The sequence below is a fragment of the Halichoerus grypus genome, chromosome 5 (assembly GCF_964656455.1).
Source record: "Halichoerus grypus chromosome 5, mHalGry1.hap1.1, whole genome shotgun sequence".
Classification (NCBI taxonomy): Eukaryota; Metazoa; Chordata; class Mammalia; order Carnivora; family Phocidae; genus Halichoerus; species Halichoerus grypus.
Window position 1 is genome coordinate 168,328,377 of NC_135716.1, and position 13,101 is coordinate 168,341,477.

A 13,101-nucleotide genomic window follows, 5' to 3' on the forward strand; every position below is an offset into this window, starting at 1 on the left:
AGTGGAGAGAGCAGGAGATCCAAACTGGTCACTTAAATATCAATTTAGTAACTTAGCAACAAGGAGAAGGCTGGAGTGGGATAGTAGCCAACTGGAAGGGAACCTTGGGCTGTTGGAGGACAGGATCTATGATGAAAGCCTGGAAAATCAACTGCTTGCTAAAAGCTTAAAACATTTGGGTTGTTTATCCCAAAAAAGACTAGATTGGAAGAAAATGCAATTGAACTCAAGCATTCTATTTTGCAAAAGGAGTTTGGGCCCAAGACGGATCTTCCTAACAGTGACAAAGGAGGTAAAGGAGGCTGTGACGTCCCTGTCCCTGGGAAGTTTAAAAGTCAGTTGCCCAGCAAATACCCCCACCACAGGCTGGTCTGGGAGTAGGAGACAGAGGAGTGACCCCAGCTGCTCCTTTCATGACTGGGGACTCTAGTTAGTCCTGGGTGTTCTGGGCCAGCTGCAAAGCACCGATTAATTAGTGCCAAAGAGAGCATTCTCGGATGTGTGCTAAGCTTTTTATATTCTGCTGTCACTGCCACTAACCACAGCTTTAATTAAATCTGGGGCTTAATTACCACAGTCTGGTGCTGCCATCACTCTTTCCTGATGACTTTATCGTGGCTCCTGGAAGGATGGTGGTGGTGACAGTGTCAGGAGCAGGGGTGAGCCTAAAGAAGACCAAAACAGGGACTCTGGACCAGTGATTTGAGGGTATGTGAGACAGGGCTGGGTGGGGATCACCTGTAGGACTCAGCACCTGACCTCAGAGAGCTCACAATTTCTTGCAGAGTTAAGACCTCCCACCTAGGAGATGGCACAAGGCAGTGTGAGGTAAGCCCCCACATGAGAGGTACACACAAATATCCCAGCAATTGAGAGGGGGCAGAGGTCCTTTGGGACTGGAGGAATCAGGGAAGCTTCACGGGGAGGAGAGCCTAGCTGACTTTTAAGGAAAGAACAGGATTAGACAGGCCACCAGGCAGGGCAGCATCTAGTGGAGGAAAGAGCATGAGTAAAGGGTTGGAGGTAACAACAAAAACCCGATACATCTCGAGAATGGCGAGGAGGTGAAGGGAGCTGGAGGCAGAGCAGAAGAGAGGAGATCCCTGTCAGAGTGAGCAACACTTCTGGGGAAGTAGTGGGGGGTCAGGTTGAGGAGGATCTCTAATGCCAAGCTGAGGCAGGGAAGCCAAAGAGACCACGTGAGAGGAAAAGCTGTTTTTTTTTTTCCTTTGCTCCTTTTTGGGCTTCTATTCTTGCTAGACCTGCACCCCCGCCCTACACAAACATGCTTTATCGTATGTATGTCCTTCTTGTAAGGGACAAAGAGTTAATGATATCTTTGGAGTCTTCCAGCACAATAGATAATATCTAAGGAACTCCTGGGCAAAGCCATCATGTGCATATTCCAGACCACTGGCGCTAGACATCTCAACGCCAAGACCAAGGAGTGAGTGACTCCAAGGAGTGAGTGACTTAGGATGGACATCTGGACCCTGACCTTGTTCTGACCAGTTCCTGGATGCCTGAGAGGACACGTGCATCAGACCACGATCATCAGTAAATCCCCCAGACCCCAAGCAAAGATAAGACTCATGCTCCTTTCCTTTCTGAGTCTCCCAAATGTTCTGTATTTGCTGTTTCTATATCCTCAATAAACCACGTTCACCTCCTGCTGGCTCGAGTTTGATTTCCATCCTGCATGAAGCCAAGGACCCTCTTGGCTGGTCCTGCAGGACCCCCTTTGGGTCCTCAGACCCCGCCTGCCTGCATCATAGCGAAAAAGCTGGGACCTCATTCAGTAGGTAATTGGAAGCTGTTGAAAGTTTTTAAATCGCTTGAATGATCCAAATTTCTTACAGAAGCTTACAAGACTCTTGAGGATGTGGCTCTACCTACCTCCTCAGGTGTCTCTCCATTCCATCCCTCACCCTTCTGTGCTCCAGCCTGAATATAAGACATTCTTCACAATCCCTGTACTCCTGGCTAAGTCCTATCCCTCAATTCTCAATTTTAATAACTCTCTAAGATCTCTAAGAAGACTTGCTGACACGGTCCCATTTCCCAGAAGCCTGCGCAGGTGCCCCCTTTCAGGGTTCCCACAACCCCCTTTTTCCCCTATTAGAGCGCATATCGCTGTGCTGTAATTCTTCATTTGTCGGAATCCTCCGCTAGATTGTGATTTAATTTGAGGCTAGGGACAGTATCTTGCTCACCACCGTGTCCCTAAGAACCAGCATAGGGGCAGTAAAGTGATGACGGATGGAGGGGCTGGGCCGGGAGGACCAGTGATCGCTCAGGTTCCTCCCCGTTCTCTGTCGGCGAGCTTCTGAAGGACAATGGAAAATCACAAGTGTCAACAGGTATGGGTTGGTAGAAAATGTGCGCTTAACTTGAATGACCAGTTTCATATTCTCACAGAGCGCCGAGTGGGCGTCATCAAAAAAGGCTCAGACTTTCCCCCCAATCCCCGCACCTCCCTGAAAATAAAAAGAAGCCACGGCTATTTGTAGGCACGCCCGGGGATTATTTGAGGAATGGTGAGGCGGAGGGTTACTAACCGGGACTATAAACAATAGCCCTCCGCCCGAGCCTTGTAATCGTGGCGGCGACGCCTCAGACCACCAGGGGGAGGAATCGCGCCGCATCCCGGGCCTTCGGCAGTTTCATCCAACAATGGAGGGCCGCTTGGAACTCTGGGGATTGTAGTCTTAGGGTAGCAATGCTCCATCTTGCGCGATGCACCTAGGGAGTTGTAGTTCCAGGCAGAGAGGAGGGGAACGCTTTTAGGCGTCAATGATGAGTTCTGGAAACTACACCTACCAAAGGGCCACGAGGACCGCAGTAGTTTCTGGTTTCCGTGGAGTTGACCTTCTGGGTTACTTCTGAGGGGTCAACTTGACTGGGTAAGTTGGTTTGGAGAAAGCTCTTGTTCTGAACTGAGCTATCAGCCGACTTTTTCATCCTCCAGCCGGGTTTGGGGGTTGCTCGTCTCATTCCCAGTAACTCCGCATTAATCCTTCATCCTTTTCTGTTTCCTATTCAGACACCTCCAATATCTACCCGCACCCTTAACACTCCCACTGTCAGCTCGCGCCTGCACTCCCGGCGCCCCCGGACTCCCACCCTGAGCTCTGGTGGTAGAACCCAGCCCCCCACAGCCCCACCCGCAGCACACAACGTGACCTCCGCGAAAGCTGGGCTTCTTAGGCACCACGCCTCCTGTGTGCTTCTCTCTTCCCTTCACTTTCCGCTGTTTCATGCTAGTGGAAGAAGGGTGGCCATTCCTTCTTTCCACTCCGTGGAAGAGCCCAGACTCAGCCGACCCGGGGTCTAGTCCACCTCTGCAGCTCACTCGCTGTGTGACCTTGGGCAAATCAAGCAATCTCCCTGGGACTCCGCTCTTCATTTACAAAATGGAGATGGCAGTTGCTCTGTCAGTCTTAAGATGAGGCTCTTTTGCGGAGCCAATAAGCTAATAGGTATGAAAGAGCTCTTTTAAACTGTAAAGCCTCCACAAGCGAGAGAGGTTATTTTTACTATCATTATTAATGCTCTCGAACACTCTTATCTTGGGTCCTTTTCTATCTCTGCCCCCTTGTTGCTCAAGCCTGCCCCTTGAGTGCTTGGTGTCTCCATTATCCAAGAGCAGGATATTTCCTCACTTCCTCCAGACTAATGAGCTTTAAGTCTCCAGAGAGCTTTGTCTGAAAGGAAGCCCCCGAGAAGTGCTTCTCTTGGACTCTGTCCTGAAATAGCCAGTGATGAAAAGTGCACACAGCTGGTGAAAGGGTGGTTGCTTTCAGCTCACTGGAAACAGGACCCTGGCAGGAGATAGGACAGCTGCATGGTAGGCACTGTCCATCTCCTGGTCTCTTGTGGGCCTTTTTAGTACACTCTGACTTTCGCTGCGGTGTTTCAGACTCAAAAAGGCTGGGAGGAAAGAATCCATTTTGTCAAAGGGGTTAATACAGAAAAAATGGAAGAGACCTTGACCCCTTGGCCGGGTATGATGCAATAGCATTATTAATTAATTTCTAACATTTTGTGAGCACTTAAAATGTACCAAGCCCTAGACAATATCACTTTTCTTATTTACTTATTTTTTTTAATTTTTATATATTTCCTCATTTAAATTTAACTTTTGAAGTGTCTTCATTTTACTTATAAGGAACTTAGGCTCAGAGAGGTCATGCTATAACTATTGTAGTTAGAGCTACCATCTCTCGTTATAGTGCCTTCTACATGTTAGGTGTTTTATATACATTATTTCATTTAATCCTCATCGACAACTTCATGAGTGCTATTATTTCTGTCATATGGTTAAATTCTCAGAGGCTTAGAATTTAAGGAACTTGCTCAAGATAGCAGCCAATTAAGAATTGGAATTCAGACTGTCACCAAAGCCTTTTCTTTTTACACTATACCATATAGTGTTATTTTTGGGTAAAAAAGACAGATTAAAGAATTGAGAGGGTTTAAATCAAAGCCAAGTAAAGGAGCATTTCGTGGGTCCTTACTACATAAGAAAAGCATGAAGGTAGATGGTTCGGCCTACAAAGAAGTATAAAACACAGCCTTTATATGGTATGTATATCCAAATAAATGAGGCATAAGTGTGTAAAAATTAAATCAGATTCATTGGATAAGTTAATTATTGAGACCAGTTCTATGCAGGGCACTACATTAAGCCTTGTGACTGGCAGGAACATGCTTCTAGGTGGCCATGGGGATTGAACCAAGTGAAATCATAGTCATTAGCATTTCATTACTATAAAATGGTGGGCTGGAACATTGTATACACTTAGTAAATGTTTGTTGCATGGATGCATCTCTGAATAAAAAGTCCTATGTATCATCTGGACCAGAGGTTCTCAGACCTTGCTGGTGAGAAACATGGGAAGCTTTTAAAAACTGACCTCTGGGGGGCGCCTGGGTGGCTCAGTCGTTAAGCATCTGCCTTCGGCTCAGGTCATGATCCCAGGGTCCTGGGATGGAGCCCCGCATCAGGCTCCCTGCTCATCGGGAAGCCTGCTTCTCCCTCTCCCACTCCCCCTGCTTGTGTTCCCTCTCTGCCTGTGTCTCTCTCTGTCAAATAAATAAATAAAATCTTAAAAAAAAAAAAAACTGACCTCTGGGAATGAGGGCCCTAAAATGTATATTTTTGAAAGTTTCCCAGGTGACTGTGACAATAGACTCAGGAGCCTCTGAACTGGGTTCTACTTGGACCACTTGTAGGCAAGTCACTGATTGAAAACTGCTAGAATAGGTAATTATCCAAGAGCTATCCTAAGGCAGCCCATGATTGGTTAGCAGGTGAGGGATGCGGACAGTGCTTATAGTTGAGAGGAGGGCAGGTGGAAGGACTTGTTAAAACACAGAGAACCAGAGATTTCACTGGGCCTTGATGGGTGGGGCAGGCTTGCGTGGATGGAGGGGCTTCTAAACAGGTACCACAGTGAATTGTTTGGATGAGGTGAACAAAAGAAGGTAGAGACACGTGGGCTGATTTCCTTGGAAAATTCTATGGCATTTATTAGAAATGACTCTGGATACTCTGGGTGTGTGTCTCTTAGGCAAAATTGAATTTTCCCATCTCCCCATCTTCCTTGGGCATCAGTTAATGTGAGCCCAGGGAATGCAGATTCATTTTTGTGCATGCCTCATTCTGGCCAATTAGTTTTAGTTTGTATTTATTTCCAAACTTAAAGATTCTTCCAGAAACTTTCCAGGAGTACTAGAGAGTTCTACTCCCTTCTGTTTAGCAGTTTTTTAACTCCACTCATCTTGATTCCTATCCCAAGCACTGTTCTCTATATGGGGTAAGACTGAAATCTCTTCCCATAAGAAGTTACTATCATCTGGTCACCCAATCCTGAAACCTGACTCATCTTTGGCTCTTCTGTCTCCCTTGCCTCCCCAAATCCACTCATTTGCCAATTCCCATTGTTTCTACTTTTTCACTCGATCAACAAATATTTCCTGAATACTTCATGAGAGCCAGGTACTACACGAGGTGCTTTAAATGCATTATTTCATTTTATCTCCCTAGCAACCCTACGAGGATGGATAGTTTCCTATTGTACCCATGAGGAATCAGGCTCAGTGAGATCAGAGGATCTGCCCAAAGTTAAAGAGCTAGGCAGCAAAGGAGCTAGGCTCAAACTTGGCTCCTTCAGACTTAATATCGCCCGTTTCCAGGGTAGATTCCAGCTCCTTAGCCTAGCGCTAGAGAGATTGCTGCCCTCCAAATCTCTCACACCTTTCTCTTCTCACATGTGCTTTCTTACCTCTGTGCCTTAGCTCATGCACTTTCTTCTACTTGAAAGTCAACTTTTGCCATCTTCCTCTGCCCTCCGCTGCCAAGCTACAGAAGTGTGCTTCTCAGAACTCCTGCATCTGATCCTCTTATCTGACCCTCTTTTTTTGGCAGTTAGAACTTGGAGCTGCTTCATTGTCATGTGCGTGACATGTATCATGCGCCCCTGCCCTAGGTCTTCCATGTGTGTGCCCCCCAGCGGCGAGGGGTCAGGGTTTGAGACTAAGCAGCACATATTCAACTTCACTCTGGCTAAGATCCTGACCCAGTCTGCTGACTGCGTCAGGATCTTAGTTTGTTTCTCTCCCTTTCTTTCTTTCTTTCTCTTTCTTTCTTTTTTAAGATTTTATTTATTTATTTGAAAAAGAGAGCAAGAGAGCACAAGAAGGAGGAGTGGCAGAGGGAGAAGGAGAAGCAGGCTCCCCTCCCCCCGAGCAGGGATCCCGATGTTGAACTTGATCCCAGGACCCCGGGATCATGACCCGAGCCAAAGACAGACGCTTAACGAACTGAGCCACCCTGGCGCCCCAAGCTTGGTTTCTTTTTAAAAAGAACTGCGTTCTACAACTACAGGGTAGTAGAAAGAAAGTCATTTGTTATATTCCAAAGTTAAATAGAATGATGTTCAGATTATTGGTTATTTGGGGTTTGCCACTGGACCAGACAGTTGGAAGTTGGCAACCAGGAGATCTATGTGTAATAGTAGTTCTGCTTGTGATGTTGTGCAGCTCCCTTGACCTCTGAGGACCTACGTGTAGTGGGGAGGGTGAGAGATGATTGTGGCAAGGATCGATAGAAATGTCTTCTAATGTCTCTTCTTGCCCGGACTCGATTGGATCGAAACTTTCTGATCCATCCCAGAGTGTCTTAAAGAAAGCAGCATAGTGTAATGACTAAAAATGTGGGACTGGGCTGCAGTGTATTGGTTTAGATGCTTTTGGTTCAGGCAATAGAAATCTAAAGTCAGTTGGTTTTCACAAAAAGGGGATTTATTGACTCCTGTAACTAGAAAGTCCAGAAGTGGGTCAGGTTTTTCAGGTATTGTCGGATCTAGAGATTCTTAATGTCTTCACAAATATGACTCCATATGTATGATTCTCTCTGCTCTGCCATCCTCCGTGGGTAGCTTCATGCTCGAGGTAGCAAAGCGGCTGCAACATTTCAGGGCTTCCTATCTGCACATCACTCTACCTCAGAACCAGAAAGAACGTTTCCATCTTCAACCATCAAAGTCCTGGGCTTTACTCTGAATGGATCAACTGTGTCATGTGCCCACTCTTCATCTAGAGACTGACCAGGGGACACCAAGGGCTGATCGGTTCAGGTCAATTAAGGCCCAAGTCTAGAAGTTGGGGGGGCACAGTCAGCCCCACCCAAGTCAAAAGGGTACTGCATAGGAGGGCAAGATAGACTGGATATGGAGAAGTTTGACCATATTCTCCACTGTTAGAGCCACGTTGCCCACAATCAAATTCTGGCTCTGTTAGCTGTATGTTCTTGGGGAAATGACCTGACTTTGTCAAGCATCAATTTCCTCATCTCAGTGTTTCAATTAATAATGTATTGAAGCACTTTGTGTAATTCCTGGCACTCCGTAAGTGTCGTGATGCTGCTGCTGCTGGGAATGATGAGATTGAAGAGGGATAGAGAGCAATGGCATTGGCCCCAATTTAGGGAGCAGCCAAGTTACAGGAATGTTGGCTAGTTAGGAACACGCACACCTGCCATGTCGAAGGCTCCTGGTTGATCTAGAAGGCTCCTGGTCAATCTACTGCCACATCATACTCTTCCCCATCTCTGCCCTTTCTTGCTCTTGTGTCCTGTGTGGAAATGTTTTCCTTCCTCTCCCCTGCCTCTAAATCTTCCTCATACCTCAAGGCCTAGCCTAAGTGCCACTTTTATAGTAGTTTAGGTCCGTGTTTGTGTAGACCTATATCTGAGTCTTCCCCATGAGCAGGATCAATAGGGGTTAAGAGCTTAGGTCTGGATGAGACAGACCTGGTTTTGCTGCCCCGAAACAGGATAACTTCGGGAAAGTTATTCAACTATTCTGTGCCTTAGTTTCCTCATCTATAAACGGGGTCTTCATAGGACCTTCCTCAGAGAGTTGTGGAGAGAATGAAATGATGTACCGTATGGAAGGAGCTTAGTTCAGTGCTGACACAGAGCGAATAATACATCTTATTATTATTCCTGGCCTCATGAGGATATGGTCTGGGTTACATTCTCTGCAGAGGTTACTGCCACGCTGGGCATGTGGTAGGTGCTGAACACTTTGCAGTGGGTTTTTTTGTTTTGTTTTTTTAAGATTGATTTATTTGAGAGAGAGAGCGCGCAAGGGGAGGGGAGGGAGAGGGAGAGAATCTCAAGCAGACTCCCTGCTGTGTGTGGAGCCCGACATGGGGCTTGATCTCAGGATCCTGAGACCATGACCTGAGCTGAAACTAAGAGTTGGACCCTCACCTGACTGAGCCACCCGGGCGCCCCCTTGGCAGTGGGTTTTGGGGAGCATGGAAGCTCTCTTTCCCCAACTGTCTTCACCCTGTTCCCAACAACAACAAAGCAGCCCTTAAACCTTGGCAAAGTCAGTGTAGCAAAGCAGATGACGTGGAAGACGGAGCGAGTCCCTGGCAGGGAGATGGGGTGATAAGGAGCTGTGGACACGGGTGACAGATAACACAGAAGCAACAGGAAGCTAAGAGGAAACCAGCAAGAGGCTCTTCTGTGTTCTGCCCTCAGCCATCAAGTTCAGCACTTCCCAGTTCGTTGTTTGTTTCAACTGGTGATCAGATGGGTGTGAACCAGTCCGTGGGCTTCCCACCTGTCACAGGACCCCACCTCGTAGGCTGCGGTGATGTGATGGAGGGCCAGGGTCTCCAGGTAAGTGCCTCCAGCTCCGTCCCCGCACATCCCTCCTGCTGCTTCTGCACCCTGACTTTGCAGTAGCCAGTCTGACGGTGTGATTCTCAGCGGAGGGGAAACTGAGTTACAGCTGGTCTGGATTTGGTGATAGAGCCCCCAGGTCTGTCTTCCCTGACCACCTTCTTCCTCTTTCCGGGTAGAAACCTCTCAGTAGCCAGAGAGGGGTTGTTTTGCCAGCTAGGAGGAAAGGGGGGCTCGAGCTCCAAGGGCAGCTCTCAAATCCCCTGCCCGGTCTTAAGAGCAGAGCCTGATCTGGAAAGGTTTCCAGTCTCATCCCAATTTGAAGGTGTGCAAGGGGGAGCAGTGGACCATGTGCTGTTAGCCTTTGACTCCCCAGCCTGGGTAGGAAGACCTGCTCCTCCTTTTCCTCCCCTACCTTTATCCGTTTTCCCTCCTGCATTGGTTCTGGACTTTGCCTCCACCAGTTCCTAGGTGCTTCTCTGCTGGCCCTTGGACTCCCCCTCTCCCTTGTGAGAGGCACATACTTCCTGTTAACCCATTACCTACTCCCATGTGAAACGAGCGTGCTGCTGCTTCCTAAGGGCCAGCCTTGAGAACGGGCCTGGGGGACCCCCAGCTGCCACCCCATCCGGCCTGCAGGCTGATGCATTCCCAGGGCTCCTACAGGCCTGGGCTCCGGGCCAGATTTAAGTCTCTCTGATCCAAGCACTGAAAATATTTTGGTGTCCCCCAGATGTCATTTAAAATACAGTCGGCTATTTGAAATAACATAAGCCTACGTGCACGCTAAAAATAAAATTGCTTCTTTCTGGATTTTCTGAATGCAAAATTCAGGTGTATGAATTGAAGCTTAAGTGCCCCATTTTGGTGGCCTGCTTTGCTGGCACCCCATGTACCCACCGGATGTGTCTGTTGGGAAACCTAACCGAGCTTGGGCTTCTTGCTCTGAGCAGTTGCTCTCTTCTTTCCTATAGGGGAGCTTCTTTCGACTCTTCTACCCCTGCCAAGAGGTGGAGGAGACCATGGAGCAGCCCCTGTGGATTCCCCGCTCTGAGTACTGCACCGGCCTGGCCAGTTACCTGCGCTTTAATAAGCGCTGGGGGGGGTTGCTGTTCAGCTTGGCTGTAGGTAAGTGCTGGCCTCACCCCCAGGTGCTTTCCCAGCTTCTTGGTTATGTTCCTGGGAGATCCCTAGGCAGGCACAGTACTGTGTAGCTGGCATCATCCAGCCCTCTTGTAGTGGGGCATGCATTAGCCAGTGTGGTGTGGAGAGTCGGGAGAGGATTATATACATGAGAGCTTTGGTTACAGCATTAGGTTGTCCCGGATTCGAATCCAGACTTTATCATTGATTCCTCCTTAGCTCTCCTCTCTCCGGGTAAAGTCGCCTTGACTCATCCACTTCCCCCGCAGGCCCCACCATGAGGAACTCTAGCCAACTGTCTTGGCATCTCAGGGGTTTTCCCCATAGTTCTTCAGTACTTCTTTGCATTTATCTTCCCATTTTCTATCATATTTGTACTTTCTAGGGAAGATAGGGGTAAAGGGAAGGTGATTGATTGTCCTGGGCTGTTCAGGGGCAAAAGGTGCTTCTCCATTGAGGAGGGGCACATGTCCCCACCCATGCCTCTGCCCAGGCTGCCCCTGGGATTACGGCATTGGGGCAGCCAGAGATTCTATAGCCCCTGTCTCTGTTAGGATCTTGTCGCCTGCCTGTTAGCTGGAATGGCCCCTTTAAGACAAAGGACTCTGGATACCCCCTGATCATCTTCTCGCATGGCATGGGGGCCTTCAGGTAAGAGCTTCCTCCCGCAGACCTTGTCCTAGTCCTTAACTAGTGACAACTGCTCTCAGAGGGCAGAGAAACAGACATTTCCATCCCCAGCTGTCTTCTCCGCCACCTGCTTCATTCTGGAGCGCTGGGTCCACCTCTCCGTGAAGGCTTCCCCAAGCCCCTTTCACTTGGTGGGGTCTTTCCGCGCGGGCTTCACATCCTTCGCTTCTCATGTTCCTGCATTGATAAATAAACCTGATTGATTTTATGTTTGTGTTATATTTAAAAATAAGTAAACATTTATAAATAAAATAAACACTTCTGGCTCTCTTTCCATATAACAGCACAGAAGTATCAGAAGGAGCTTGAGCTTTATAGCCAGAGTCATTCGTTCAGTGTCCGTGGACGGACAGCTCTTCTGTGGCATGCGTGTAGCGGTGGGGTGGGGCTCACTCCCAGCACACCCAGCTCAGCCTCCCAGGCCACACCGCCTGTGCTCCGTGTGAGCTCGGGACAGCTGTAGAACTCTCTGAGCCTAGATTTCGTCGTCTGTCAGATGGGGATGCTGCTCCCTCCGCATGGGTTGTGAGGATTCGGTTAGACTGGCACCCAGTAAGCGTGCACACACACAGTGCTCTGTGTTCCTCTGCATAAGGAACACGAGATGGTGAACTGGAAGACTTGGGGAAACTCTGCCTGATGTTTGTAAGAATTCAGAATTCTTCCTGGGGATCCTGATTTCTCCACCTTGCTGTGTTATACAGCTTAATAACTAGTCCATATGTTCCTGTTTAAATTTGTGAATATTCTGACTATATGTTCATTACCAACATGTAAGTCTAGTTTATGTCCTAGAGTGTCACACCTCCCAAAGGTGTCTGTTTTTGCCTCCCCACTCCCCAAACCATTGTCCACACTGGAGCCAGGGAGATCTGTTTTTTGTTCTGTTTTTTAAAGATTTATCCATTTATTTGAGAGAGAGAGTGAGCGTGAGCAGGGGGAGAGGGAGAGGAAGAGAGAATCTCCAGCAGACTCCCTGCTGAGTGTGGAGCCTGAAGTGGGGCTCGATCCCAGGACCCCGAAATCATGACCTGAGGCCAACCAACTGAGCCACCCAGGGACCCCCAGGGAGATCTGTTTTAAAAGCAAATATGACCTTGTCATTTCAGCACCTAGAACAGTGCCTGGCAGATAGCAGGTGCTCAATAAATATTTATTGAATAAATGAATGAATGTTGCTTCCCTACCTGGTCTTTTTAATAGCCCTTTGAACTTATTTCAGCTCCTTTCATGGTCTTACCTGGATGCAGGTCCCAAAGTCTCCAGCCTTGTTTCTTACTACCTGCCCCATTCCAGCTCTCTAGACAAACTGACCTTCACTTCCATAAAGGCGCTACGTTATTTTCTGCTTCAGAGTTTTTTTTTTTGTTTTTTTTTTAACGATTTTATTTATTTATTTGAGAGAGAGAATGAGAGACAGAGAGCATGAGAGGGAGGAGGGTCAGAGGGAGAAGCAGACTCCCCGCTGAGCAGGGAGCCCGATGTGGGACTCGATCCTGGGACTCCAGGATCATGACCTGAGCCGAAGGCAGTTGCTTAACCGACTGAGCCACCCAGGCGCCCTGCTTCAGAGTTTTTATCTGTGCTGTGCTTTGTGGCTATTCCCTTTGCCTGGAATATTTGCTGTTCTGCTCCTCTCTTCCTCCCATGCCCCCCACCCCTTCATCTTTGCCTGGCTAATTCCAAATCACCCTCAAGGTCTTAGTTTGGATGTGACTTTCTTAAAGACACCCATCCTGACCCCTGTATTATATGACGTTTTCCAGTAATGTGCTTTCATAAGATACCTGTACTTTCCAGTACTTAACATAATTGAAATGAATGAATTACATGTGTGATTATTCTTTAAGGTCTGTCTTTCCTGCTAAATTGTCTGTCTTTCCTGCTAGACTGTAAGCTCCATGAAGGCAGAGACCATATCTGTCTTCTCTCTCTTCCAGTGCCTAGGACAATACCTGGAAGTAGTAGTTTCCTAGTGAATATTTTTTAAGCAAATACAAGGGCTATGTTTTGCTAGGTTTTCATTCATTTAGCAAATATCTGTTGAGCACCTGTTCTGTCCCAGCGCC

The 13,101-nt window shown here is 47.8% G+C and overlaps 1 protein-coding gene and 1 long non-coding RNA gene across 4 annotated transcripts in view; both read left to right on the forward strand.

Annotated features, from left to right (window-relative positions):
• Positions 1-1,660, forward strand: LOC144381780 (uncharacterized). Its single transcript, XR_013447599.1, has 3 exons — positions 1-708; positions 786-828; positions 1,410-1,660. It is a non-coding gene; the product is annotated as an uncharacterized LOC144381780 (long non-coding RNA).
• A 1,103-nt stretch (positions 1,661-2,763) lies between these two features.
• Positions 2,764-13,101, forward strand: part of PAFAH2 (platelet activating factor acetylhydrolase 2) — a 29,883-nt gene continuing 19,545 nt past the window's right edge. For all 3 annotated transcript variants that reach the window (XM_036114655.2, XM_078073616.1, XM_078073615.1), the window contains exons 1-4: positions 2,764-2,903; positions 9,056-9,196; positions 10,174-10,327; positions 10,897-10,993. In XM_036114655.2, coding sequence (XP_035970548.1) covers positions 9,107-9,196; positions 10,174-10,327; positions 10,897-10,993 — 341 coding nt within the window. In that variant the 5' untranslated portion in view covers positions 2,764-2,903; positions 9,056-9,106. The remainder of the gene's footprint in view (positions 2,904-9,055; positions 9,197-10,173; positions 10,328-10,896; positions 10,994-13,101) is intronic.